The sequence below is a fragment of the Annulohypoxylon truncatum genome (assembly GCF_022578515.1).
Source record: "Annulohypoxylon truncatum strain CBS 140777 unplaced genomic scaffold F4807scaffold_3, whole genome shotgun sequence".
Lineage (NCBI taxonomy): Eukaryota > Fungi > Ascomycota > Sordariomycetes > Xylariales > Hypoxylaceae > Annulohypoxylon > Annulohypoxylon truncatum.
Genome location: NW_025953789.1, coordinates 1,172,881 through 1,197,141, shown reverse-complemented (window position 1 = coordinate 1,197,141; position 24,261 = coordinate 1,172,881). Strand labels below are relative to the sequence as shown.

The 24,261-nt window shown below is 50.9% G+C and overlaps 9 protein-coding genes across 9 annotated transcripts; 4 read left to right on the top strand and 5 right to left on the bottom strand.

Annotated features, from left to right (window-relative positions):
- The first annotated feature begins 86 nt into the window (after positions 1 to 86).
- Positions 87 to 3,118, top strand: F4807DRAFT_206244 (adenine nucleotide alpha hydrolases-like protein). Its single transcript, XM_047993863.1, has 2 exons — positions 87 to 93; positions 148 to 3,118. The coding sequence occupies exon 2, from the start codon at positions 391 to 393 to the stop codon at positions 3,019 to 3,021; it is 2,631 nt and encodes an 876-aa protein (XP_047858459.1). The 5' UTR covers positions 87 to 93; positions 148 to 390; the 3' UTR covers positions 3,022 to 3,118.
- Positions 3,119 to 3,215: 97 nt separating this feature from the next.
- Positions 3,216 to 5,595, bottom strand: F4807DRAFT_456483 (alpha/beta-hydrolase; the record flags this gene model as incomplete). Its single annotated transcript, XM_048000885.1, has 4 exons — positions 3,216 to 4,624; positions 4,731 to 4,872; positions 5,101 to 5,292; positions 5,383 to 5,595. 4 exons carry the CDS (start codon positions 5,593 to 5,595, stop codon positions 3,216 to 3,218), a joined length of 1,956 nt encoding a protein of 651 aa, XP_047858458.1.
- Positions 5,596 to 6,514: 919 nt separating this feature from the next.
- On the bottom strand, positions 6,515 to 9,947 carry F4807DRAFT_409824 (phosphatases II). The gene is made up of 2 exons (XM_047996569.1): positions 8,838 to 9,947; positions 6,515 to 8,776 (listed from the first exon to the last, which is right to left on the bottom strand). Exons 1-2 carry the CDS (start codon positions 9,274 to 9,276, stop codon positions 7,221 to 7,223), a joined length of 1,995 nt encoding a protein of 664 aa, XP_047858457.1. The 5' UTR covers positions 9,277 to 9,947; the 3' UTR covers positions 6,515 to 7,220.
- A 221-nt stretch (positions 9,948 to 10,168) lies between these two features.
- Positions 10,169 to 10,923, top strand: F4807DRAFT_206080 (Pcc1-domain-containing protein). The gene is made up of 2 exons (XM_047993859.1): positions 10,169 to 10,406; positions 10,469 to 10,923. The coding sequence occupies exons 1-2, from the start codon at positions 10,369 to 10,371 to the stop codon at positions 10,761 to 10,763; spliced, it is 333 nt and encodes a 110-aa protein (XP_047858456.1). The 5' UTR covers positions 10,169 to 10,368; the 3' UTR covers positions 10,764 to 10,923.
- F4807DRAFT_206104 (HSP20-like chaperone) lies at positions 10,923 to 12,394 on the bottom strand. The gene has a single exon (XM_047993860.1). The coding sequence runs from the start codon at positions 12,158 to 12,160 to the stop codon at positions 11,093 to 11,095; it is 1,068 nt and encodes a 355-aa protein (XP_047858455.1). The 5' UTR covers positions 12,161 to 12,394; the 3' UTR covers positions 10,923 to 11,092.
- A 1,983-nt stretch (positions 12,395 to 14,377) lies between these two features.
- On the top strand, positions 14,378 to 18,930 carry F4807DRAFT_206131 (uncharacterized protein). Its single transcript, XM_047993862.1, has 3 exons — positions 14,378 to 17,056; positions 17,132 to 17,820; positions 17,936 to 18,930. Exons 1-3 carry the CDS (start codon positions 14,544 to 14,546, stop codon positions 18,415 to 18,417), a joined length of 3,684 nt encoding a protein of 1,227 aa, XP_047858454.1. The 5' UTR covers positions 14,378 to 14,543; the 3' UTR covers positions 18,418 to 18,930.
- Positions 18,742 to 20,190, bottom strand: F4807DRAFT_206108 (eukaryotic phosphomannomutase). Its single transcript, XM_047993861.1, has 2 exons — positions 19,432 to 20,190; positions 18,742 to 19,337 (listed from the first exon to the last, which is right to left on the bottom strand). Exons 1-2 carry the CDS (start codon positions 19,986 to 19,988, stop codon positions 19,085 to 19,087), a joined length of 810 nt encoding a protein of 269 aa, XP_047858453.1. The 5' UTR covers positions 19,989 to 20,190; the 3' UTR covers positions 18,742 to 19,084.
- Positions 20,191 to 20,762: 572 nt separating this feature from the next.
- Positions 20,763 to 21,829, bottom strand: F4807DRAFT_456477 (uncharacterized protein; the record flags this gene model as incomplete). Its single annotated transcript, XM_048000884.1, has 3 exons — positions 20,763 to 20,994; positions 21,066 to 21,524; positions 21,591 to 21,829. 3 exons carry the CDS (start codon positions 21,827 to 21,829, stop codon positions 20,763 to 20,765), a joined length of 930 nt encoding a protein of 309 aa, XP_047858452.1.
- A 724-nt stretch (positions 21,830 to 22,553) lies between these two features.
- On the top strand, positions 22,554 to 23,457 carry F4807DRAFT_206060 (uncharacterized protein). The gene is made up of 2 exons (XM_047993858.1): positions 22,554 to 23,021; positions 23,092 to 23,457. Exons 1-2 carry the CDS (start codon positions 22,614 to 22,616, stop codon positions 23,362 to 23,364), a joined length of 681 nt encoding a protein of 226 aa, XP_047858451.1. The 5' UTR covers positions 22,554 to 22,613; the 3' UTR covers positions 23,365 to 23,457.
- Positions 23,458 to 24,261: the final 804 nt, after the last annotated feature.

Sequence of the window (24,261 nt, the reverse complement as noted above, 5' to 3'; positions counted from 1 at the left end):
TCCGGGTCCCCGCCAAGCCAACGCCGTTTTATGAGCTATCATCGTTATAATTCGCTTGATTAGTGTCCTAATTGGAGATATCTATAGCTTTAGGTATGCCTAACTACGTCTACACTAGTCGCTGAACGATAGCTCACTGCGCACGAGCACTACTTCAAATATTCCATATCACGAAGCAAACACCGAGATCAGCTGAGATATACCTTACCCGGCGAGAAGAAAAAGTGAAAAGTGAGGCAATTGGACCTTGGTCTTATTGGAGTTGTGACAGTCAAGACAAAGCCGACCTACCGGAGAACGATGACTCGTCGGTAGGGTGTTGCACTATTTGCCTTCTTTTTATTTCTCCGAAATTTCTACCTGTCACATTTTGACAGTCGCAAATGACCCATGGCAACGGATGATCCCCTAAACGTTGTCGCCTTGGTATCTGGAGGAAAGGATAGTTTCTACTCTATTCTCCACTGCCTGGCTAATGGACATCGCGTCATAGCACTGGCTAATCTCCATCCGCCGCCTAAATCTGGCAGTACTAGTATACGAACTACTGTCAGATCTGAAGATGAAGATGGATCCAGAGCCGAAATTGGCAACACTATTAGCAATCTTGCTGCCATACGGATCTCTCCCAGCGATCATGTTGTTGCCCAACCGCAGCACGGCTCACTCACAGGACCAAGAGCTGATCACGATAGCCAAGATGAAGACGAGATCGACTTGAATAGTTTCATGTACCAGACCGTGGGCCACCAGGTAATCCCTCTTTATGCCCAAGCCACAGGGTTACCTCTGTTTCGCCAGGCTATCCTTGGTACAGCCGTAGATAGTGGCACAAGTTACAAAGACCCTGACGGTCATCACGAGGAAGAGGATGAGACGGAGTCCTTAGTCCCGCTCCTTCGTGCTGTCCTCAAGGCTCATCCGGAGGTTAACGCCCTGTGCTCGGGCGCAATACTATCGACGTACCAGCGAACTCGTGTTGAGTCCGTCGCCCTACGTCTCGGCTTAATTCCGCTGGCGTATCTATGGCAGTACCCTGAGCTTCCGCATTCTTCCGCTTCCACTACTACTTCTGCATTCCCCACAAATACTCTTCAACCTGCGGCATGTACCGATGACGCGCAGCTACTTCGTGACATGGCTGCCGCAGGGCTGGTAGCACGTGTCGTGAAGGTGGCTAGCGCTGGTTTAGGAGAAGAGTTCCTGTGGGAGAATGTTGCTAGCGATACCGGCATATCACGTATCCGCCGCGCACTCCGGCGTTTCGGTGGTGACGGCGGACGGGGTGCCGTGCTCGGCGAGGGAGGCGAGTTTGAGACGCTCGTCGTAGATGGGCCGCCAACGCTGTTTAAGGGCCGCATCGTTGTATGCGACAACGACAAGAGGGTTGTACGTGAAGGAGGCGGTAGTGCTTGGTTGAGTATTCGCGAGGCTCAAGTTGAGGCGAAACCGGAAGCCGAAATGGTATCCAAGACAGAAGGCCAAGGCGTCCGTATTCCAGACCTGCTTGATCCGAAGTTCGAAAATATACTCGGTTCGTTACGTAGCAAATTCTTGGGATACGAACATGGTAGTATCAGCCCTCACGAAATCGGCCAGCGGCCATCTTTCCTTTCCCTCAAGCTTACTAGCTCTATTAGCCAAGACTGGTACCACGCTGGTCGCACCGGAGATATTGAAGTCCAGGCAGCCCAAATTGTGGATGAGGTGCGTCAAAGACTACGCGAATACTCATTATCGCCAACCGCAATCACCAACTCAATTATTGTATTACGGCGAATGGCAGACTTCCCAATTGTCAACAAGCTTTACGGGGCACTTTTCAGGGAGCCCAATCCACCGGCCCGAGTCACTATATCCTGCGGCGACTTCCTGCTGCCTCGAGATGCCGATATAACCATTCTCCTCGCGGTGCAACCTCGGATGAAGCAGGGAGATAGACGCGGTTTGCATGTACAATCTCGGTCATACTGGGCACCCGCAAACATCGGCCCTTATAGCCAAGCCATCACATACCCGCTCCTACCAATCGACAAAGATAACAGTAATGATAATGACGTAAATTCGAACTTGCCCGTCGCGGTATCTATTGCAGGCCAGATACCCTTGGTACCTGCATCCATGAGCCTAACCCCCATGTCACCGGGCGATAATGATAATATCCGCCTACAAATTACTCTGGCGCTACAACATCTCTGGCGTGTGGGCGCCGAGATGCAGGTCCAATGGTGGAGTAGTGCCGTGGCATACTTTCCGCGCTCAACTACTACTTCATACACAAAACATCGTGCTTTGCTTGCCGCAAGTGCTTGGAGAGCCGCACATGCGATGCCATCTTCTGCTTCGAGTGATGCAGAAGACGGTCCGGACTTGTGGGATCAAAAGTACAATCCTTTATACATGACTTATGGCAATAGCGGCGATACTTGTACCGCAAAGCCAGGGCTCCCAGATTGGGAGGTGTTGAAGGACTTTGACCCCGACTCATATTCGGAAGGCGGTCTATCACAAAGAGCACTTCCGTTCGTCTTCTCAGCCGAAGTCGAGGAGCTACCAAGATCCGCTGGTGTCGAGTGGCACGCGCATCTGGGATTCGCGAACGTGGGCTTTGGAGATGTACGGCTGTACTCATCTCACGGCTCAGACAAAGACAAACATACGACAATGCACAGCGTTGTCGTTGAGTCGCCTTCTGGCGACGTGTTCGTCCAGACTATCGCGGCGTACCAGAACAGCGAAGCAGCTCATAGCGGGGTAGGAGTTCGTGGAACGCAGCATATTTTGAGGGTGGTAGGTCAAATACTACAAACAAGTGATCGTCCACAACTGGGATTTATCGAGTTAAATCCAAAGCTCACGTACGTCAACTCCGAGTCTTTTGACCTACTTGGAGATGCGGGTTCTTTGCTCGGGAAGGGAGCAATTATCCCGTGTAGGTCGCTGTGGGATTCCGCTGCGCAGAAGCTGGATATGGTGGTGATACTAGAGAGTAGATGGGGGAAAAGAACTCATGAAAGCTAAAGTTTGTTTACGGGTAGGAAAACACGTACAAGAGGAAGATAAAGTAAACGGTCTTGTCGAGTGGCTATATGTATATTATGAGTATTTATATCGTCATTATATATCTTATATAGGCAGCTACTTAGATATCTTTTTAGATAATCTCCGTAGTCATACGTAGAACGCTGAGCATGGTAGGTAGGTTTAAGATACTTTTACTGCTGTGTCGCAGGAACAAGTTTTCTCCAGAAGTCGCACCGATCCTGCAAATCCGACGCCACGGGCTCCATCGAGAAACCCTCCGTCTGGAAGAGCAACCTTTGGCCTCCATCACTAGTATTATTCGCATTATTAGCACTATTAGTTTCGTTAGTCGTCCCCCACGCCTCCCACACTGGAGCCCCTGCCGCTCTTCCCGTGTTCGGATCTAAATTCTTCACGAACGAGATCCAGTAATCCTGCACCGGCTTGACGACCCCCGCCGCGATGCCGGGGTAGTAGTAGCTCGCGGGCCCGCCGCCGACGCCGTTAATAGCGTCCGGCCCGTACACCGCCCACGACTCCCATATATGCGGGACGCCGAGCCCCTCGGCCGTATTCATCGGATCCGCGACATCGTACCGGTACCCCCATATCCGGCTGGCGTTGACGCCGGCGTTGAAAGGCGGCACCGGCGGGCGCGCGTACGAGGCCAGGATGTAGTCCGCGGGGCAGATGAAGGTGGCCTCGCCGTACGCGGCGGCCGTGGACGGGAACCAGGAGGCGTGGGCCGGGAGCGGCGCCTGCAGGGCCTGCGGGTACTCGGCGACGATGTCGGCAGTCTGGTTGGAGGTCAGGTGCGGGTAGTTGTCCTGCATGAAGGTGCCGAACTCGTCGGGCGTCGACGCGTTCGTCGCGAAGGACGCGCCCTCGTTCGTCGTCGTGCCCATTATCACGGGGACCGGGACGTACTCGCCCCGGTCGAAGAGCACGTACGGCAGGTCGCGCAGCAGCGCGCCGTCGACGCAGGGCGTCCAGTAGAACAGCGGCAGAGGCGCGGGCAGGCCTGGTCGTCCTGGGAATGGGGACGCTGTGTTCAGGGCTTGTAGGGTCTCTGTTGAGAGCCCGCGGAGGCATGACAGCGCGTCGCACCCCGTTTGGTTGAGGAGCAGGTCGTACTGCCATTCTAAATCGGCGAGGACAGGCTGCCACGGGAAGAAAACGGACTCCCCGACGCCGCCGACGAAGAGGTTGGTGCCGACGCTGTCCCCGACATCGCTGTTGTCGCCGCTGGTGGCGTTCCCATAGCTACCGTAGCTACCGTAGCTGCCCTGCCCGTGCGCGCCGTACGCCATCACCAGGTGCAGGGCGACGGAGCCGGCGCCGGCGGATGTGCCCGTGATGACGACGTGGTCGGGGTCGCCGCCGAACTGCGCGATGTGTTGCCGCGTCCACCGCAGCATGGCGATCTGGTCCCGCAAGCCGACGTTTAAGTCTCCGTCGGCGCCAGGGGCTAGGAGCCGCTCCGAGGCTAGGAAACCCCAGAGCCCGACGCGGTAGTTGAAGTTCACGAACACGATGCTGTTGTTGGACTGCTCGAGGAGGTAGGTCCCGTTCCAGTTCGCGTTGCTGTTGGTGTTGTAGCCTGGTGGGTTGGTTAGTTTGTGGGTGGTGAGTGGTTTGGTGGGTAGATGGAGAGGGGAAGAGGGAGGGGGATTAAGGATATGGAAAGGCTCATGGGAAATGCGTACCACCGCCCTGGATAAACAGCCATACGGGTAGCTTGGAGTCCACCGTTGCGTTGACCGGTGCCCATACGTTGGCGTACAGACAATCCTCGTCTTCGTCGCTATTCGGATACGACGACCCGAGACCTAGACAGATGGGACCGAACTATATATAACATCACGGTGTGTCAGCTGGCGTGTTTCTCCTATCCTTTCTCTTCTAACTCTCCTCTCATTTTCCCTTTATTTATTATTATTTTTTGTCTCTAAAGGAAAAGAAATGGGAGGGAATTCCGTATCACTAAGTATATAATACCTAACAAAACAATGGTCCAGCGGCATAAGACAGTTCACAAGGGAATATAAGAAAAAGACGTTGAAAATGAAAACATACGGAATCAGCGGCTTGATCTCCCGAATCTTCTACCTCTGGTTCGACGGGCGCCTTCCACCTGCGGTCTCCCGTCGGCGGCGCCGCAAACCGCATCCCGAGGTACTGCGCCACGCCGCCCCCGCTGCCGACGAGCGTGCCCTGGTACTGTGCGTAGCCGAGATTCACTCGGGCGTTGCCCGGGTTGGACGGGGTCTGCGCTCAGGTCTTAGCATTGGATCTCACTCAACAAGATACTCCAAGGAGAGGGAGAAGAAGTGAGAAGCAAGAGGGGAGAGAGAATACCGCTTTGTCATGCTGAACTTTTTCAATGAACCACTGGTGATTCCGTCGAGTGACTAGCACGGCCGAAAGCACTACGACGAGAGTAACTATCGTCGTCGCTATGAGGGCGTATATATACCACGGCTTTATCCTGCGCTTGACAGCGCGGAGTTTGTTCATGGCGATCTCCCGCCGACCTTTGGGAGGGTCTGGCAATTGCTCTTCTTCCGCCATGGCAAAAGCAGCCGTAAATTAGGTCTCTGGGAGTGAATAGCCGCCCTATCCGAGTATTCCAGCCTCGAAGAGCTGGTTCTACTCTGCTTCGTATGAGCGCCGGCTGAGCTGCCAGCGGGGAATACCTCCCGGTAGCCTCGTTATAAATGCTCATCTAAGGGGAACTGTCTCGGAGAGGAGAAAATGCCTCGGTTTTCTCATCACAGTAGTAAGTTAGTCTAGCCCGTCTGGTTAGGAGAAACGCCACATGATCACGAAATATTTGCATGTAGGAGTGACACGGCAGTAGTCTTTGTCTATTGTTGGAATGTTACTGGAAGCCACCAAAGCCTACATACCTAGGTATCCATGTACGTATGTATGTATGTAATGTAATGTATGGTGAGCTGGACGACATAACATGTAAAGTAAAATAGTCTGCCGTAGGAATAAGCCTCCGACAATGCTACAGTAACAGCGGGCAGCGGGGGATCCAGGCAAGCGAAAGGCGCCTCCCGGGGAAATTTGCGATTTAGAGGTCATGATCTTCGGTGATGCGGGAGACAGGCATCCGAAAAAGGTGACTATTCCCTAAACTGGCTTTGACACAACCCTGTTTTGGGGTTATGCGATGAATGATACATGATCGTAGAAAGACGGGACAGCAAGTGTTTAGGTGAGTGGACACTAAAACGTTTCCTCCATCTGATTCTGGCAGTCTGGGATCAAAAATTCAAACTCGTACTCAAACTGGGAAAGGACTTCGGGCTGAAGGAGCTATGGGCTGGGAAGATTGGCCCCGCTCTGCCCGCTCCAATGCCAGTAATACGGCCCGGTGTCCTTGGAGACATCCATGATATGACGAAGACCGGACAAGGGAGTAGCCGGGGAACGGTCAAATAGGATTGGTCGAAGAAGGTTAATCACTTTCACCGTCATTATGGAGTCAGCCCACACTACCCAGAGCCGCTGAAGATCCATGAATCTCACCATCACCATTAAATATTAAAAGCGAGTCGTAAAAATAGTAAAATGAAAAAGTTATTCATCATATACGCGTATTGATCTAAAGCAAACCCAAGCAGTGATACCTCAACGAGAAAACCCTCCCTCCTTAATTTACTCCAAGGCTTCTTACAGCTTCGCATCCTCCTTCCAGCTCGACGTCAGTTTAGAATAGACACAATTCAGCGTTGAAAACCAGCCCGGATTAAAAGATGCAAAAGTGTCCATTCCGAACCAACTAACCAAAAAAGCAAAAACAGGAACCGTAAACGCCCAAGTCATTCAGAAAGATTTGCGTGGGCAAGCCGGTCGGTCGGAACGAATAACAAGCAACCAAGGTAGCCAGCTGGGTACTTTATTTTCTTCGAAGAGGAATCATCGAGGAGGACAGATGCGAAGAAAGAAAGAAGTCGGATCCATTATATTTGATTTGAATTGGGGGTGAAATCCATGTACCTCTTATTGATACCGAACGCCAAACGCATATGCAAAGAACCATGATTCGGTCGTCATAGTCGTCATCGTGAAAAATTAGCTGCCCGCAGAAGGTTTGATCATCATTGGATAAGCCATGATATATTGCAGCATTATTCAGAACAGTCATCGACAGTCCAATTCGGCGGCTGTAAAACCTCATTATCCTATAACGCGGAAACTTTACGTGCCGAATTGGCTGTGTTGTTGGTGCCAATGCTACCGATCCGACCGCTGGTCTTTCGCACACCCATTGAATCTTTGTTTCGGGCAGACTCGGTCGATCGCTTGCTGCTCCTGACCTTGGTCAACACGCCAGAAGCGCTTGCCGAGCGTGTTGGCGAACCGCTTGCCGTGACATGGTCTACGATGGTCTTCGGACGACTGTGACCAACGTTTTCGGCGTCATTGGATGCGTCGTTGTCAATCACCTGATATATTGTTGTGGTCGTGCTCTGACTGACAGATCGGATCGTTTCGTTGCAAGCTGGTGTGCGAGATTGTTTACGATTAGATCGCATGCGCAGATATAATTCCTCCTCCGACTCAATGCTATCGTTAGATCGCCTGTTATGAGAGGAGGCTACCTCTGCGTTCTTGCCGGCGCCTTCTTGTTCCTCTTCGACAGTAGGATGGTGGACCGAATTCCGTTGGTAAGGATGATGACGGTCCGCTCGGCTGGTCTTTCGAGGTTGACCGGGCGTTGGTGCAGGTAAGTAGTCTTCTTGCGCACCAGCATTACGGCGTTCATCGTCCAAATCGCCGAGGGGCGTGCGGTTAGACGGGCTTCGACTTGGGGGAGTTGAGGCTTGAGCGCTTCGGTTCAAGTTGGCCTTCTGCATCGCACGGATAGGTGTGCTGGGTGGCGCATTCGCGTTCGCGGCCATCTCCTTTCTCAACTTCCTCTCCAATCTCTCCTCAACCCACCATTCTCGGAAAACTCCCTGGTTGATATGTAGCCAATGTTGCTGAGGACCGACAACCATGCCTGGACGCATGAACCTCATGAACGAAATAATCTCATTCGCTGTGAAACCATGGCGGTAGATCAAATATGCTCCGATCAAGCAACCAGTTCTTCCAAGACCAGCTTTGCAATGGACGGCAATCCCCTTCTTTCTGACTGTGATTGTCTCATGGGCAAGTTTGATGAATTTTCGGACGGTACTGAGCGGTGGGCAAGTACCATCTTCGAATATCATGTCAAGATGCTGTATCCCTAGCGCTTCGAAGTAGGACGGAGAGTAAAGAGGAGAGTTAAGACGCACTACCAAGCCGATGTTGCGCTCAGAGAAGTGTCTCAATACGTTCTTGAATGGTTGTGGGAGGGTCGGGTGAGCATCTACGGCGGACAGCGTCTTAGGCAATGAAGCATACAATTCGGAAGACTCCGTGATTCGTGCCGTCGGATTGCTTTGCGGAGAGGCGAACGCCAGGAAGTTGGGAGTGATCCAGTTGAAATCACCATGCTCAACTCGCTCAAATCTCTCGTACTCGTCGAGGTCAAAGTTGTCCAAGACACAGCAGCCTTCTTCCTTAGCTTTCCAGACACCGTATACAATGTCCTGAACAGTGATACCATAGTCGGCCTGACTATAACCAGCATCGCGGAAAGGCATCAGGGGCGGTTCGATCTGCGCAATGGGCGCTAGGGCCAAGTGAGGTGGCCATGACTGGATTAGGACCATGTAGCACGCTAGTAAACAAGCGGCATTTGCTCGACCTGTCCGGAATTGTCAGCAATCGTCACAAATGTCTCAAGGTCAAAATGTCGGTAAGCGTACTTCTTGGGTCTGCTCGGCTATAAAACACAATCGGTCTGTGTTGGTTTTCCTTAGCACCAAGGATATCGTGGAAGTGCAGCGCAAAGCGGTAGAGGTGACCAATGTGAAGCGGGCCAAAATCGTGGTGAAAGGCGTTGTAGAGGAGGCTGTCGTCGACAGTAAAGTAATACGGAGGGTATCGGTCAGACTTGGATGGCGCAGGCGCAGGGCCATCAACGGCTCTCTGCGACCTCTTCCTTGGTGATTGAGGTGGCGGTTCTTGATACGGGAAGACGGTGTCGGCGGTAGGGGTGTGGAGGTAGGATGCTAGGTATAAGCGGTCTGCAATTGTAAGCAATGTAACTGGAAATGCTTCCGAATTAAGTAGTAAAGATGGATGATGTAGGGGGCCATGAGAGATGCCAGCAGACACTGAACATCTCAAATTGGTTTGCGTCATTGGAAGGCGCAAGGTAGTCAAAGGATTAGGATAATTATCGAGGGCAAGACGAATATGAGGGTGCAAGTTATTAAGCTATTATCGATGTCGTCCGCGAAAAGGACGGTGAAGACAAAAAGACTTACCCGGAATATACTCAATGACCGAGCCAGCGTTGGAACTCCTCGAAGAAGGCCCCATCTTAGCGGATATTGCTGTTGACACTTCTATACCACTTGCGGTGTCGCTACTCGTTCAAGAATCCTTTGAGGACACCGTCAATCGGGACCCGAACGAGCTAAGGAAGCTTCAATGGCTCTGCATAAACAAGAGCAGGCCCTTTGCTAGACTCGACAACCGAGACTTCAAGTGCTAAGGTATGCGACGCACTGCCTAGAAGGATCGACTGGCGATACTCAAATAAAGAGAGTAATGGGTATGAATAGAATAAGTAAATGGGATCATTCACGCATTAACAATCTATTTGAATGACAAACGCAGTTGTGATAGAAGTAGAGGATGCAATGCGAAGAAGAGAGAGCCGTACCGAGTACTAGTAGAGATAGAGGAAACGATTTGAAGAAAAAGGAAATGTTGTAGATCATCAAAACATGAAGCCTTTTTCAAGGAGACGATGTTTTTTTGTATCAGATGCTGTATTATTATTTTCCTGTTTGATTGTTATTGTTGGGGTAAGAAGGAAAGCAAAGAAAGCAAAGGCCATAGCGGTCTCATTTGACATTTTACCTATTCTGGTTAAGGGCATGACCCATAACCTTGTCATGTTTGTGGGTACTTTCGTTGCCTGGCAACCGGGAAGACCCACTGACTGCTAACTGTCCATTATAGGCCCATATTACATAGGTGGCTGAAACCTTGACCTCCTAAGCCTCAGCTGAATTCCAACCGTCCTGTCCAGTCAACTTTATCTTATCGTCGCTTCGGAATAAAAATTACCTGGTTGCGATTTACCCCTCCTTGCGCTCCCTGAAACCGTGGAACCTCGATATTTTCTCATTACGCAATCCGCATTCCGATCTATTTAGCCAACCGTAATTTTTCCAAACATAACACAACTCGCTCGCGAAAAGACAACAATTGTCAATAACTGTTATGGCGGCAACCAAAGATGCACAGTTCCCTTGCGTGTTGTATGTTAGCGTTTGTAACCACACACGCAGCAATCACGATGCTAATACTGCTCCCTTCTTAGAACTATTGAGGTGCCATTCCCAACACCTCGATTAGCATCTATCGCTCTCAAGACGTTGCAGGTAGACAAAGAACTGTCTCCGCTAGTGCAGCGAAATTTCTCTACTGGCAAATTAAATGATGATGCCGCCAATGGAGATGTAGGAGGAAATATTTTACAAATTGAGTATAAGGCTACGACGAACAGGATGCTCCGAGTAGCTGTCAACTCCTTCATGGACAGCTTAAATCTAGTACTTGAAGTCATGCAAGAACTCGACACGGATGTTATAGCTGCAAATAACATCGCAGCATGAGCGGAGCAAAACAAATATCCCTTTCACCAGGACCGTTCTAGAGTTATGGACTGGAATGTCAAACGCTCAGACGTGAGTATCAGAGTGAACACGAATACTGAAACGAAACAGATTATTAAGACATATCGCAAAAGACACCAAGTTCGGTCTAGCGACCTAGGGAGACATTGAATTATTTTGAACGCAATTTTTTATTGGTTATGATGGGGGCAATTTTATCTGAAAACTCCTAAACTCCTTGCGCCTGCCGTTCGAATTACCAGGTTATTCTCGGCCTTCCGTACCTATTCCTTGCCAACCGTACCCGTCCAAGTAAGAAAAATCCACGTTTACTGGATCTCAACCTTATGGATCTGAGTCCACTCCTTCTCGGTCTTAGGAACGGTCACGATGAGGATACCGTTCTCCATCTTGGCGGTGATGCCGATGCCGTCGACCTCCTCCTTCTCGTTGCTTCCGGGAGGCGGTAGCTTGATGCTGCGCTCGAACATGCCGACCTTCCTCTCGCTAGAAGTCAAGCAGCTGATGAACTCCTCGTCGCCGGGACGGTGGACGACTCCGGCGATGTTGACCTTTTCGCCGTCCCAGCTCACACCGACGTCCTCTTTCTTCGCACCGGGTAGCGATACGTGGAGGATGTAAGCCTTGTCCGTGTTGAAGACGTCGACAGGGGGTACGAAAGCAACTTCCTGCTGCTCGTTGGACTCGCCTGAGAAACCTCCGCGGGCCTGGTCCATGTAATCTCTAAACGCCTCGGCGAACGGATGGGTGGCGAAAGCATGCATCAAGGGTCGGAAGTCCCAAGGGCCATTGTAATGCGGGGGCGGTGAGTGTGAGTGTGAGTGTGGGTGTGGGCCACGGCGGCCTCCCCGACGTCCGAATCGACCACCTCGTCCTCCACGATGATGGCCACCGAAAGCACGGGGTCCGTGGTGGAATGGGTGAGGTGGGTGAGGAGGCTGGTTGGGAGCACCCGAAGGAGGCGCAGGCGGGGCCTCACTATTGACAGACTCGTCCGGAGTGTTTCTCATGGTTTCGGGAGCACTCTCCATCTCATCGTCATCATCGTTGTCGTTGTCGTGCTCGTTCTCCTCTCTGTCTGATGTAGGACCATCGCGATAGTTCTGAAAGCCGTGTCGACCGTGCCTACCGCCATGCCTGCCGCCGTGCCATCCATGAAATCCGTGCCACCCGTTCCATGGCTCGCCCGAGCGGGCCCACTCGTGGCCCGGCCAAGATTGAGCGTTGTGGAATGGGAACCCGGGGCCGAAGCTGGGTCCGGTGTTGGCGTGGTCGACACCAGCGCCAGCTCTCATGGCTGCGTGAGGTCCGAATGATTGCATGTACTCCCAGAAAGGGGGCACTTGATTGTTGTTATTGTTGTTGGCGTTTGCCATGTTGAATACTTAATAGATGGTAATGGATCTGATGATCTAGTGATTGTTTGGTGAAGTTGTTGATTGTGAAGAATCCAAATTCGATTGTGATGGGTCTATGTAGTTTTTATATACATTTTGCAGAGGTAGCTTGACAAGAAGGCGACTCAAGGCTACAGACAGGGATGCGTAACGGTTGTCGTGTGATGGCAAATGACTAACGTAACACTCCAGCTTTCCACGACGCAACTAAACACAAGCTCGAACAGGGCGGAACAATTTAGAAGGGTGCTGCCTAGCTATATCGTCCGTATCGAATCCATGGATGGGCGATCTAGAGGGTCGCCACGCGTCCCTACACACTAAATCAAACGGTCAAGAGTGCCGAGAAGCGTTTTGATTGGCCGAATATTCAAGAGCCGAACCCCGATCGGGGCACTACGAAACATGGTCGGTATCCGAGCTCTTGGGTTTCGAACGACATTTGAATCACAAGGTAAGAGTCATAGTTATGCTAGTAGGCAACCGATGGGATTCGTGGTTTTCTTGGTCACGGCGCCGCGTTAGAAAGTCGCCTCCGAGTGGAGACGAGCGGCCTCCTTCGCAACCGAAGCCGAGAGGTGGCGACCGACCTTTACAGCCGACAAAGTTATTGTAAATTGGAAGTGGCGTTCTTTCTTCTAAGGCCGTAACTGCTCTGCTCCTTTCACATCTAAATGTGCTCATGATTAAAATAGTAAAGAACGATGAGAGGCTATTAGTCGTCGTAGATTACTAGGTACCTAGGGCATCTACTCGCTCCTGCGCCGATCATAATTGACGTGTGTAGCATACCTACCTATCTATCTATCTATCCAGTTGCTTTCCAAGGTTCCAACTTCTAGGAACACACATACCTAGTCTCTTTTTCTCTCAACGTTGATATCTATAGATTTGACTTCGCGCTTCTAACTGTTCAAGTTAGATTAATAAATCGCAATTTAATAGTTTTCGATACTTCCGGGTCTGGACCGACAATATCTATCAGGTAATAACGAAGAGGCCATTTCCTTAAGTCTTACGCCACTTAAACTGCCCCCATATGCAGACGCCAGTACCCGAAGACAAGAATATTCAAAGACGGGTGTTTACATCCTTAATGCTCCCGATAGATGTGTAACCAGTTCGAATCAGAAATCAATTGGGATTATTAGTTGAGTTGAAATAGCAAGTGGAAAAGTTCGAGCGAAACCAGGTCAGTTCAGCTTTCAACGATTCTCGATATATCAAAATCCAACGTAGCCCTATGGGCAATTATCATTTAACGGCGACACGCTAGCATGACGGGGCCTCCCGTAACGTTATTATTTATAGGTAACATCAAGATTCGGCCAAAATCCCATGCGACGGGAAGGATTTTCGACAGCCGTGCATAATGCATGCACATTTGATCATGCTCATTGCATATGCTATGCGATTGCGAAGTTTGGATCAATAGCCGCTTGAGCTAAGTCCCATGTCCCGGCTATGATGGGATAGATATGGATCCTTTTACTCGATGAGTGATGGTGGGAATATCCGTCTCAAAACCCTTGTCACGTTTTTGGGCCTTCTGAGTTTTTAACCAAAGCCGCGGTCCTGTTGCGCGCTGCGATGAATATCATCTGTGCCTAACTTTGAAGAGATCGAGATAGAATGCAAGCGATCATCGTATTCTCGTCATCTCAGGAGGTATATCAGAGTATGCGAACGTGCTTGACAACCAAGCGATTATAGGGGCTCGATAAACGTCTCGAGTTATTCGTTGGCAGCTCGAGCGCTATCAAGGAAAACCGGCAGAGCTAGCCAGCCAGAGAAATACGCTCATTCATGTGAGGGAGCCAGTATAATTCGCGTACTACACCAAGCGTCGGGCTGATTGGGCGCTTGGAAATGGCATCTGCTTCACCCATATTTCCCTATTCTTTAAGCGCCTGCTTCTGAGCGACCAATCATCTGGCCTGTCTCCCGACCTGCCAAGGTTGATGAACCCACCGAACCTGCGGACAAGGTTGCTCCCCCCAGATCCCCCTCCATAGCCGTGTGGTCGCATATCATAGACCTCTTCGAATCCATCTTGTCCTTTCTTGAACTCGTTTCACCTGCTCGTGTCTGTGTCCTGTGTCGTGTATCCTATTATTTCCATCTTGTTGGTCGAATTCGTCAGCTTCGGCTTCACAACTTCGCTCCAAAGCCAATCATTGTAACCCCTCATCTAGTTGCGATAAAGTCATTTCGTCGCATACATTTTTAAGGTCTAGCTGTCGCAAAGCGCCTATAAATAACTTTTTCTCATTTTTCCCTGCGTCATCCCGCGTCTATTGCTAGTACCTTCGCGTCTGTCGGTTGCCTTGCGATCCGCGTACGGTAGAGTACGTGAAACAAGATGGACCGTCACGGAAGGCCTGATGAGGAGATGTTCCTCAGCAAGCCCGCCGAGGATTGCGACAGCCCTACCGTTGAGCCTCTGAGAATATTCAAGCCTCAGAGCCCTAAGCCTGCCTCGGATAGAGCTTCGGAAAGATTCAAGTATCCCGCCCCGGCATCTTCCAAGCCGAGTTTTCCGCTGCCGCCGGGCGCTTCTAGCTCTGCTGCGCCTCTACCATACCCTGATGACGACGACCATCGGATAGCTCAGCCGGTTGCCCACTCGAGTCGACCTCCCTACCCAGCCGACCAGCGTCGGCCGTCCGGTAACAAGCTTTACATAAGTCCCGCGAGCTCTACACACTCAGATACCTTCAACGACACAACCCCGCGATTAGATAAAAGCCCTGTCGAGAAGAAGGGGCCTGGTCTTGCAGAACGACGAGGAGCCGGTCCTAAGCCTCTACCAGGAGCGCTTAGTCCTGCCAGTCCACCTGGAGACGACGGTGGCCTATTTGCGAAGCCGCTTGCCAACCAACCCAAGCCGGCGGCTGCTTCTTCTAGTACATCTTTTCCCGATTATCATCAGAAGCCCTACTATCCGCCACCTAGAGCGAGTTCAGCGGCTTCGGGCTCAAGCTCGAACAACAATGCGCGACCTCAGGTGAATGAAGATAGCTACCTCAAGATGCCTGCGGATAATGGAGTGAATCGCTTCGCCTCCACAGCTTCCACTTCAACTACAAGAGCAAGCCGAGGATCCCCTCCTCCGCCAGAGACGCCTATCGTCGAGCCGGGCACTATTCCGGGCGGTGGTATTGAGGCACGATATGCGGCCGCTGGTATATCCGGGACCGCAACACTTAACAGTCTCCAAAGCCCAGCGGCATCCCAACGACTGGCGCAATATGGTCAGCACCCGGCTACGCAGCAGGTGCCTCGCCCGTGGACGCCGACGGAAACTCCTGACCAACAGCCGCATGGACCTCCCACGGTTTACCAGGGAGCGAACCCTGTCGCAAGTCCTACCGCATCGACGTTTAGTGCTCAGGCAGCGCGACCGTCAAATATTAACGCAGCTGCTAACAATAATAATAATTCCAATGGTAATGGCAATGGCGGACCCGCCCTTCAGATCAGCGTGTTAGAACAAGACTTCCAGCGAATGCAGATGTCGCCTAGCCCTCCGCCTGCATATTCCAGTATCAACCCTAATGGAAGCTCCTCGGCATATCCTAACGAGAAGCAACGGCCGACCCAACCGAGTTCAAGCTCTACGCCGGCACCGGCCCAAGCAGCTCAGGCGTCAGCCGCAGCATCTCCCCCGAAGAAACAGACCGAGATAGCAGCTGGGCTTGCGTCTCCAGCTTTGCAACATCCCGGACATCCTGCGTTTGCCAACGATCCGAGGCCCGAACCTCAACAAAACGGTCAGCAAGTGCAACCGCAAGTAGTTACTCACACCCCTTCTCCATTCCAAGGTCAAGGTCCTACTTCGCCACCACCGCTGCCTGAGGGTTGGATTGCGCACCTGGATCAGAATTCCGGCCAGTACTATTATATCCATCTAGCCACGCAGGCTACGCAATGGGAATTCCCTAAGGGGCCAAACCCTATTCACCATGAAGCCGCACCTCTATCTCCCACGGCATCAACCTATGGCAACCCTCTCGGGTCGCCGATGTTTGGCAAGCAGAGCGCGATGGCCTCACCTATGTTCCCGCCGCAGACTCCCGGCTACGCTGAGAGTATTATGAGCGTCGCGACGGCTACGCCGACCGCTGCTGGGTTTACGGGACCTCCTGGTGTTGGTGTAGATATGTACAAGGTTCAGCCGACGAATGGTGTCTACTTCGGACCCTATTTGAGATACACGAACATGGATGTTGAGAAAGGAATGTGGCTAGGAAGTATCCTCATAGTCACAGATGCTCCTCAGCCGCCCACGATCCACATTCATCTCAGTACTGATTTATCACCAAATCCCCGCCAGCTAACAGCTCGTTCTATTTACACACATCAAAGGTGGCAATTCTTTAAATATGATGTCGACTTACAAATGGGCGAAACTGGTACGGAAAGGTGGACTTACGCCGTCACTTCGCACCTCGGTTGCACCAGATATGAATTCGTGGTCGCGGGTCGAAGTGAGACTAACTGGCGCTTCATCGCGCATTCCGGAAACGACTTCGCTGCCAGCACGAATCAGAACGAACGCAGCAAACTTGGCGGGCTCGGATTTATGTGGAAAGATGTGCTGCAAAAGAATGTCGACTGCGGTGGTTTCCACGTCCAGCTCGGCTTGGGCGACCAGATCTACGGAGACCGGCTGTGGAAAGAAGTGCCACTCCTCAAACAGTGGCTGGCTATGCCGGGTAAGGAGAACAGGAAAAATGCTTCGTGGACGGCGCGTCATGAGGAGGACGTGTCGCACGCTTATTTCCATTTCTACACGAGCCATTTCGACCAGCCGTTCCTTCGTGAAGCGTTTGCGCAGATTCCTCACGTCTGCCAGATCGATGACCATGACATGTAAGTTCTCACTTATAAACAACTAGCGCGAGCTTTAGGTATATCGTGAAGATTTCCGTACTAATAATCACCCAGCTTTGATGGCTACGGCTCCTATCCCGATTACATGCAAAACTCGCAGATGTTCAAGAATATCGGCCGGATAGCCGTAGACATGTACCTGCTTTTCCAGCACCATACCACGCTGGAGGTCCTTCGAAACGTCAGCCATGATCTAGATCTGTTCACCGTCACAGGCCAAGGCTGGCACTTCATCAAATATCTCGGTCCCGCCGTGGTCGTGGTCGGTGTCGATCTCCGGTCGGAGCGAACGCAAAACCGCGTGCTCGCAGGCCCGACATACCAGGGCTTATTCCCTAAGGTTGCGATGCTACCGCCTAGCGTCCAGCACTGCCTCTGGATGCTATCGGTGCCCATTGTCTACCCGCGACTAGACACTGTGGAAAGCCTGGCCAATACATTCGCGACGGGTAAGAAGGCGGTCAACATGTCGTACAACGTGTTAGGCAAGGTCACAAGCTCGGTGGCGGGCATCGTCGGCGGCAAGGAAATGGTCGCACAAGGCTTCAACCAAGTCAAGAAGGCCGTCGGAAAATCGGGCCTCATGGGCAACGTGGTCAACCAGTTCGGCGACCTGGACATCAGCGAGATCTTGAAGGATATGTGGACGCACGACAGCAAGGACCTCGAGCGGACGTACCTGATTCGCACGCTGCAGGGCATCTCACACCAGAAGGGCTTGCGCATGACGTTCTTATCCGGAGGTACGTTAATTTTCCATACCCCCTTTTCTGTCACCCTTTCATCCCTTTCTTTCCCTCATCCCACCCCTTACAAGATCATAAATAAATATCAGCTATTCCTAACAAACAACCCCAGACGTCAACGCCGCAGGCGCAGGCCTCGTGCACGACCCCGCGCACCCTTCCGACCACAAGACAATGTACCAAATCATCACCTCGCCGATCGTCGCCGCGCCCGCCGCGCCGTACATCCTCAAGATGCTGCACAACAACCGCGCGCACTACATCCCGGCCAACGGGCAGCGGTCGGCGGCGAACGAGGTCAGCGACACCAAGGAGGACATGATGGAGATCTTCCACACCGACGCCTCGGGCGCCCCGCGCGAGCTCAAGAAGCTCATGGGCCGCCGCAACTACGTCGCCGTCCTCGCCTTCGACCCCGACGCCGTGCCCGCCACGCCGTACGGGCCTAATGCCGCCCACCTCCAGCAGCATGCGAATGGTGGGTTGAATCGTTTGAGTCTTGCGGTGGATTTCGTGGTTCAGGGGGACGGCGCGTTTACGGCGCCGACGAAGTATGGTCCGGTTATTGTGCCGCATCTTGAGTTTGGGCGGTGATGACAGGAAACTACGGGTGGGAGAGGCCTATTTTGGTAGGGTGGAGTAGAGTAGAGTAGGGTGTCTTCCGTCCTACGAAAGGGGGGGTTATTGGACGAGTCGCGAGGGTGAGAAAGGAGAAGGGGAAACGCATGATGAATGACATTTATAGCCGTCCGGGGCGAAGCAAGCCTGGAATTTGGTCTAGGGCTTTGCGCTTGACTTCTTGGATGCGGGATACCTTATATTATACAGTATGTCTAGGTAGGAGGTAGTCATGCTTGAATGATAAAGTCAAAGTTACGAAAGATATTTCTTAATTTCTCCCCGAGGTGCATGTCTACCGCGACTTCATATCTCGCATATTATGTAACAGGCAATAAACGGAGTGGTACCCAGTGTTATTCTTGTGACTTTTTGTATTTTTAAGGGGATTTTCGAGGTGAAGTTTTACGCAGCTAGATATAAAAAGACGTTTCTAAACCCATTATGCGGCTAAAGCGCCCTCTACCTTTATAGGCCTTTTCTTTTTCGTCGGTTCTGTTTATCTGCTCTAGTATCGGCCAGATCTAGTTGGATATTTTTTGCTTCCGTCTTATGAAAACCTATTTCCTATCTTCTCGCGGCTCGAGGTCTGGATTCAGTTCTAGAAACTGGCTGTGCTCATATGTGAGAATCTGTAAGTAACTTATAGGTCGAAGATCTCCTTTATCTGCTTCAAGCAGTCTTCGGGTCCCTTGACAGAGTGCCCAATGGTGCGCGGGTCGACGTAGATCTCGTAGTCGTTGCCGCCCTTGTCGGTCTTGTCGCCGAAGAAGTGGATCGTCGTGTACTGGATGCCGCCGGGCTTCTTGGCCTCGTCCTCCAGGTGCTTCAGGCAGTACGTCTTGTCCCAGCCGGTGGGGAAGACATCGAAGGAGATCTGACCACCGATGGAGAAACTGTTTGTTTTTACCACATTAACTTTTTCTCTCTTCTTTTTCTTTTTCTCCCTTCCTTTTTAAGTAGGAGATAACTTTAAGAGAGGGCGCTTACGTCAGACCCAAATGTCCAAACTTCTCCCTCATCTTCTCGACCATGGTCTCGCGGATCTTGTTCTTCAAGTCATACGCCTGGTAGTCGTTGCGTTCCTGCGTGCTAGCGTTACGGCCAATTGGCGAGACGTTGATCATGCCGTTACGGAACTCGATAAAAGTACCGCGCTTGACCGGGATGTCCAGGTCCGCGATGTAGTGCAGGATCCAGTTGGCCAGCTCCTTGTACTTGTCCTCGCCGATGTACTTGATGAAGCTGTTGGAAGGCAGCTCCTGGCCCAGCTTGAAGGCCGTCAACCCGTTCTCGCTGAAGCAGAAGTCGAACATGGACGTCACGGGCCGGTCGCCGGTGCCCAGCTGCTCTTGCTGCTTGACCAGGTTCGATCCGCCAACGTACCCGATGGCGACTTTTTGTCGCAGCTTCTCGAGAGTCTGGAGCATTTCCGGGGAGACGGAGAGGCGGGCAGGGGTGAGGGTCTCGTCAACATCGAAGAGCGCAATGGTGTTCTTGATCGGGCGGTCCTCTAGGGGAGGGTAGGGAGGAACGGCGGCGTCCATGATGTCGGTATTTTTCTCTATTTGTTTTCTTCTTGTTGAATTTTATATCCTTCTGAGCGAGAGACTAGCTAAGATTATATGTTAGAGTTAGGAACGCGTGTCCTCAAGCAGAGAGATTATTAGGTAGTGTTTTCATCAAAAAGTCAATGGCTGCGCCTCGATATAATAAAACACTCGGACCCCTGTAAATCTGTAGTTGGAGGGGGAGGGGCTGAGGGGTAAATTCGTGTTAACGAAGGCGGTCAAGAAAGTAGGGGGGACATGCACCAATTGAAGCTCGATCTGGTCCACATGCTCCACACTAGATCGAGTACCTAGGTACGTACCTAAATAGGGGTAGCATTTCGTATTTGTTCAATATTCCTAATAGAAAATAGGTATTCTATACATTTTTAAACTAATCTTCATCCGAACGATACAAATACAAACTTCTAATGTATTTCGAACGTCCCGATCTCCAGCTCACCTTTTTTAACCATCTCAGCCGGCTCTCCATCTGGCAAGCCCGTAGCAGCATCCCACATGTGTTAAGGACGAGCCTCCGATCTCTACTTTACAATTGAATGGAGATGTACAACCACATATTTCCAAATGCCTCCATGAAATCTAACATATGGCGGTAGTTACCCCTTTTCCAGCCGGTGATTAAAACACGACAACATCCATCCTTCCACTAAATCTACTAGTTCCATTCCAGACACACCTTGTATTATTAACCATACGTATGTTTTGACATTTCGAAGAACTATTCAGACGAATTCATAGCATGATTTCCTAGAGCTCAATATCGTCAAGTTCACACTTAGTCATGAACCACCACTCGGTCACACTTGCGGCATAGCTCTCAGCATTGAGCGTCTCCGGGTATGGAGGCGGGTCCTTTGGTGGGTTTTTCCGAAGGGCCTTGACCCAGTTGTCATGAAGCTGGCGTGCCGCCGTGGGAGGGTTGTCTGTGTAACCAGAAGCTTCGTAAATATCCTCTGTCCCGGCGGAGGAGAAAGGTTGACTAATAAGTCGTCAATCTTAGTAACGTCTAGTGCGGGATGACTAACACGACGTAGGTAGACACAAACTTACCCTTCAACAGGACGTCTCGTGAAACCAGCACGGATTCCGGCTTCGTCCAAATGAGTGAGCTCGTGAACTATCGTGGTCCCGCCCACCTCGAAGTTCAGAAATTTATACCCAGGCTTGCACCAGCTCTCCTCGTAGCGCTTTGGTTTTAGCTTGTAGGGTTCTGAGTCTAGGTTGCGACTGGTGGCCGGCTCCCTGAAGAACTGTGGACAAAACCGCATTTGAGGAGTGAAACTGCTGCTTTCTGGTCCTACGTCGGTCACCACCAAGGACTTCTTCCCACGACTGATACAGACGTCATCGTATTGACAAGTGATTTTCACCGTGAATTGATTGAGCTGGATCTGTGGGCCTGCGCCAGATTGGTGAGAATCGGGTGCTGGGGGCTGCCATTGCTCTCCGATTGCAGCCAACATTTTCTGGACACTATCGTATTGGTCATCCCGGAAGTAGTGTGTGAATCTACGTAGTAGATATCATGTTAATTGGTCTATAAGTAGGTCAACTAAAGATCTATAGAGCACTCACGCAAGAGACGATCTGAAAGTTTGGGGCCCTCGATTTTGGGTAACTTGTCGTGCTATGACAGCTGCGTCTTGGAAGGCCCTGTTGATATGGTTTCTCTGGTCATCACTGCACTCTGTGTAACCGGTGTAGTCTCTGGAGAGAATCGTTGGTTCTCCTTCGGCTGTAGGCGCGCAGGCAACCTGGCCTAAGGGGACAAGGAGGCCTAGGAGTAAAAAATTAAAAGGTCGAAGAAGTCCCATGGCGGTTATAAATTCTGGTTTATTAGTTGGATGATAGGTTTCTATGATTGAGGGAGAAAGAGGTCATGGCATACCATTCTTTTGGTTCCCTTTTATATTGCCCTATTCACCATTCTTCCGCTCTACTCTTCTTGACAAGTATGTCATCCATGATCCTCCAAACGTACTCCATCCTCCATGATGAATAGCGCTTACTATGTATACAAGAATGTCTATTCTATATTCTGACCGTAGGAGATTCCTTGATCGAGTCTGGTGAGCTGTCCACCTGGACCCAGAGGACTCAGAAGATTTTAAAATATGATACAGTTTAACTGCTTGTTTTCTTTATTTAGAAACGTGCAAATTATCTCCTTTTCGATTGCTAACATTCGACTAAGGGATTAGAGAGCTAGAGATCCTTCAAACTAGCGTATGTCTTATAGCTACGACTTCGCCGTAGCTGGGTAAGCTAGTTCTTACAACTCGTACTCGATATCGTGAATCATTGGTAACTAAAGCTCGCTATGTGTGTATCTCAAACATATTGAAGACATCCTACGTGTAACACTGATGCCGGTATCCTTGAATCTAAAAGCCAAACCAATATTAGCAACAGTAACCCAGGTTTATCCCTGGGAAACCTCTTAAGAGTATATTACCCGTCACGTGCTTGTCGTCTTACCTAGGTATCTTATATCAACATCGATAATATCTAAGTTCTCATCCTAGACTAACATTTACTAAGCAACTCTCCCCCCTTATACACTTCGCATTCCCCAAAACCCCACAAAGTCGATTTACCATGTCTTCGAAACCTTATGCAGAAATTGAACTTTCCGTCTCTGTCTCACCAGACACAGTAAGCCTATCGCGACTCGATGAGCCGTTGAACATCATCGTTGCGGCGAAGACAATCTCCTCTAGCAAGCCGTCGTCCGGGGTAGTCATCAACACAAGATGGACTGCTTTGGATGATAGAGGAGCAGGCCTGTTCATGGGTGCTCTATTCCTAAAGAGCATATCAGATCCAGCCAAAGTCATTCCATTTGCCCCTGCTGTCAGCGCTCCCTACCCTTCTCACCCGCCATCCGATCTCCGCAAGAGCGAGCTCGAGCTTTTCAAAGTGGTGCCGGGGGTCGATAAGGGCGAATTGACCGGGACTCATGAGATAAACGGGGAGAGGATTTTCCAGTATAGCACAAAGACACGCGTATGTCTAGACACCTAGGTATCTAATACGCAATTAAGTCATGAGATACTGACGTTGCCTGACACTCTAGCCCTCTGATATCTCTCCCGGCTCAGAGTACCGCATTGAATTTGCACGCAAGCGCCTGGGGGCTTTCTGGTGGACATTTGAAGACGAAGCTGAGGGGAAGATGTTCTTCGACGGGATGTTTCCGGATGAGGATGACTGCTTCGGATTGAGAGCCGAGGACCCGGCGTTTATCGAAGAGCGTTATAAAGAGGGCTACCTCTACAGTTACCAGATGAATGATCTGAAATATAGCATAAACGAAGACTCATCAACGACTATTAGGTTCGTTGAATGAGTCACTTTTGAGTTAGTAATCTTCAAGCCCCTTACCTGGACGGGGTACAACACGACATGGCAATGGAGAACTACTACGATAGAATGGAACGGATGGATATTTACCTAAATAGGTACCCAGGTAGGGAATATGGATACGCATGGAATTGATGGTTTTCGTATGCTCATAGTGATTCTCGCTTACCCCCCCCCAACGATATGTCTTTTCTCTCCCTATAATACCTAGTACTAGAAAAAACAGACGAAAGTAGCATCTTGTCTCTCTTTTCATACAGTCCGTGCAATCAAAATTATCACTTCTTCTCCGTCTCTTTTCCTTACCTAGGTACTTTCGGTCACCTTCTCCCCTCCTTTGCCTTTTCTCGCTTCTACCACTATTAAGTCGTCGTTGTCGTCGTCGTCGTCGTCCTCTTCATCATCGTCGACTTCCATGTCCATCTGTGAAACGAACAGCTTATCCAACTCATCTGACCCCCCTGACTCTTGAGCAAGTAGCTCCCTATCCATATCATCCAAGGGTCCCGGAGGCTTGATCTTGCCCGACCCGACCAAGTCCCTAATACTCAGGCCTAACCTATCATTCTCGCCCTCAGCTTCCCTCAGCAACTCCAGTAATCTGTGCTCTTCCCACAACATAGCGAAATTAGGTCGAGTAACGTTCCCAAACCTCAATCCTTCTTCATCCTCCCCCCTTTCCGCCTTACTCTTTTTGTTTCTATCCTGTTCCTTTTCCCACTGCTCTTCCATCTCTCTTATCCATTCCCTTGCTCTTTCCCTTTCTGCTTTCTCTCCCTCGGTTCTCTCTCTTGGCTTATCTACCTTCCGCTTGACGAAGGGAATCTCCGTCTTCTCGGACCTGACGATTCTCTCCGAGAGGGGCTTGCTGGCGTCTTCTTCG

Bases quoted from the DNA above. Each gene is read 5' to 3' on its own strand.
- F4807DRAFT_206244 (XM_047993863.1), top strand. From the start codon at position 391: ATGGCAACGGATGATCCCCTAAACGTTGTCGCCTTGGTATCTGGAGGA.
- F4807DRAFT_409824 (XM_047996569.1), bottom strand. From the start codon at position 9,276: ATGACGCAAACCAATTTGAGATGTTCAGTGTCTGCTGGCATCTCTCAT. The intron at 8,777-8,837 runs GTACGCTTACCG...AATTCCGGACAG, and splicing joins TAGCCGAGCAGACCCAAGAA to GTCGAGCAAATGCCGCTTGT.
- F4807DRAFT_206080 (XM_047993859.1), top strand. From the start codon at position 10,369: ATGGCGGCAACCAAAGATGCACAGTTCCCTTGCGTGTT. The intron at 10,407-10,468 runs GTATGTTAGCGT...CTCCCTTCTTAG, and splicing joins GCACAGTTCCCTTGCGTGTT to AACTATTGAGGTGCCATTCC.
- F4807DRAFT_206104 (XM_047993860.1), bottom strand. From the start codon at position 12,160: ATGGCAAACGCCAACAACAATAACAACAATCAAGTGCCCCCTTTCTGG.
- F4807DRAFT_206131 (XM_047993862.1), top strand. From the start codon at position 14,544: ATGGACCGTCACGGAAGGCCTGATGAGGAGATGTTCCTCAGCAAGCCC. The intron at 17,057-17,131 runs GTAAGTTCTCAC...ATAATCACCCAG, and splicing joins CAGATCGATGACCATGACAT to CTTTGATGGCTACGGCTCCT. The intron at 17,821-17,935 runs GTACGTTAATTT...AAACAACCCCAG, and splicing joins CATGACGTTCTTATCCGGAG to ACGTCAACGCCGCAGGCGCA.
- F4807DRAFT_206108 (XM_047993861.1), bottom strand. From the start codon at position 19,988: ATGGACGCCGCCGTTCCTCCCTACCCTCCCCTAGAGGACCGCCCGATC. The intron at 19,338-19,431 runs GTAAGCGCCCTC...AAAAACAAACAG, and splicing joins TTTGGACATTTGGGTCTGAC to TTTCTCCATCGGTGGTCAGA.
- F4807DRAFT_206060 (XM_047993858.1), top strand. From the start codon at position 22,614: ATGTCTTCGAAACCTTATGCAGAAATTGAACTTTCCGTCTCTGTCTCA. The intron at 23,022-23,091 runs GTATGTCTAGAC...CTGACACTCTAG, and splicing joins AGTATAGCACAAAGACACGC to CCCTCTGATATCTCTCCCGG.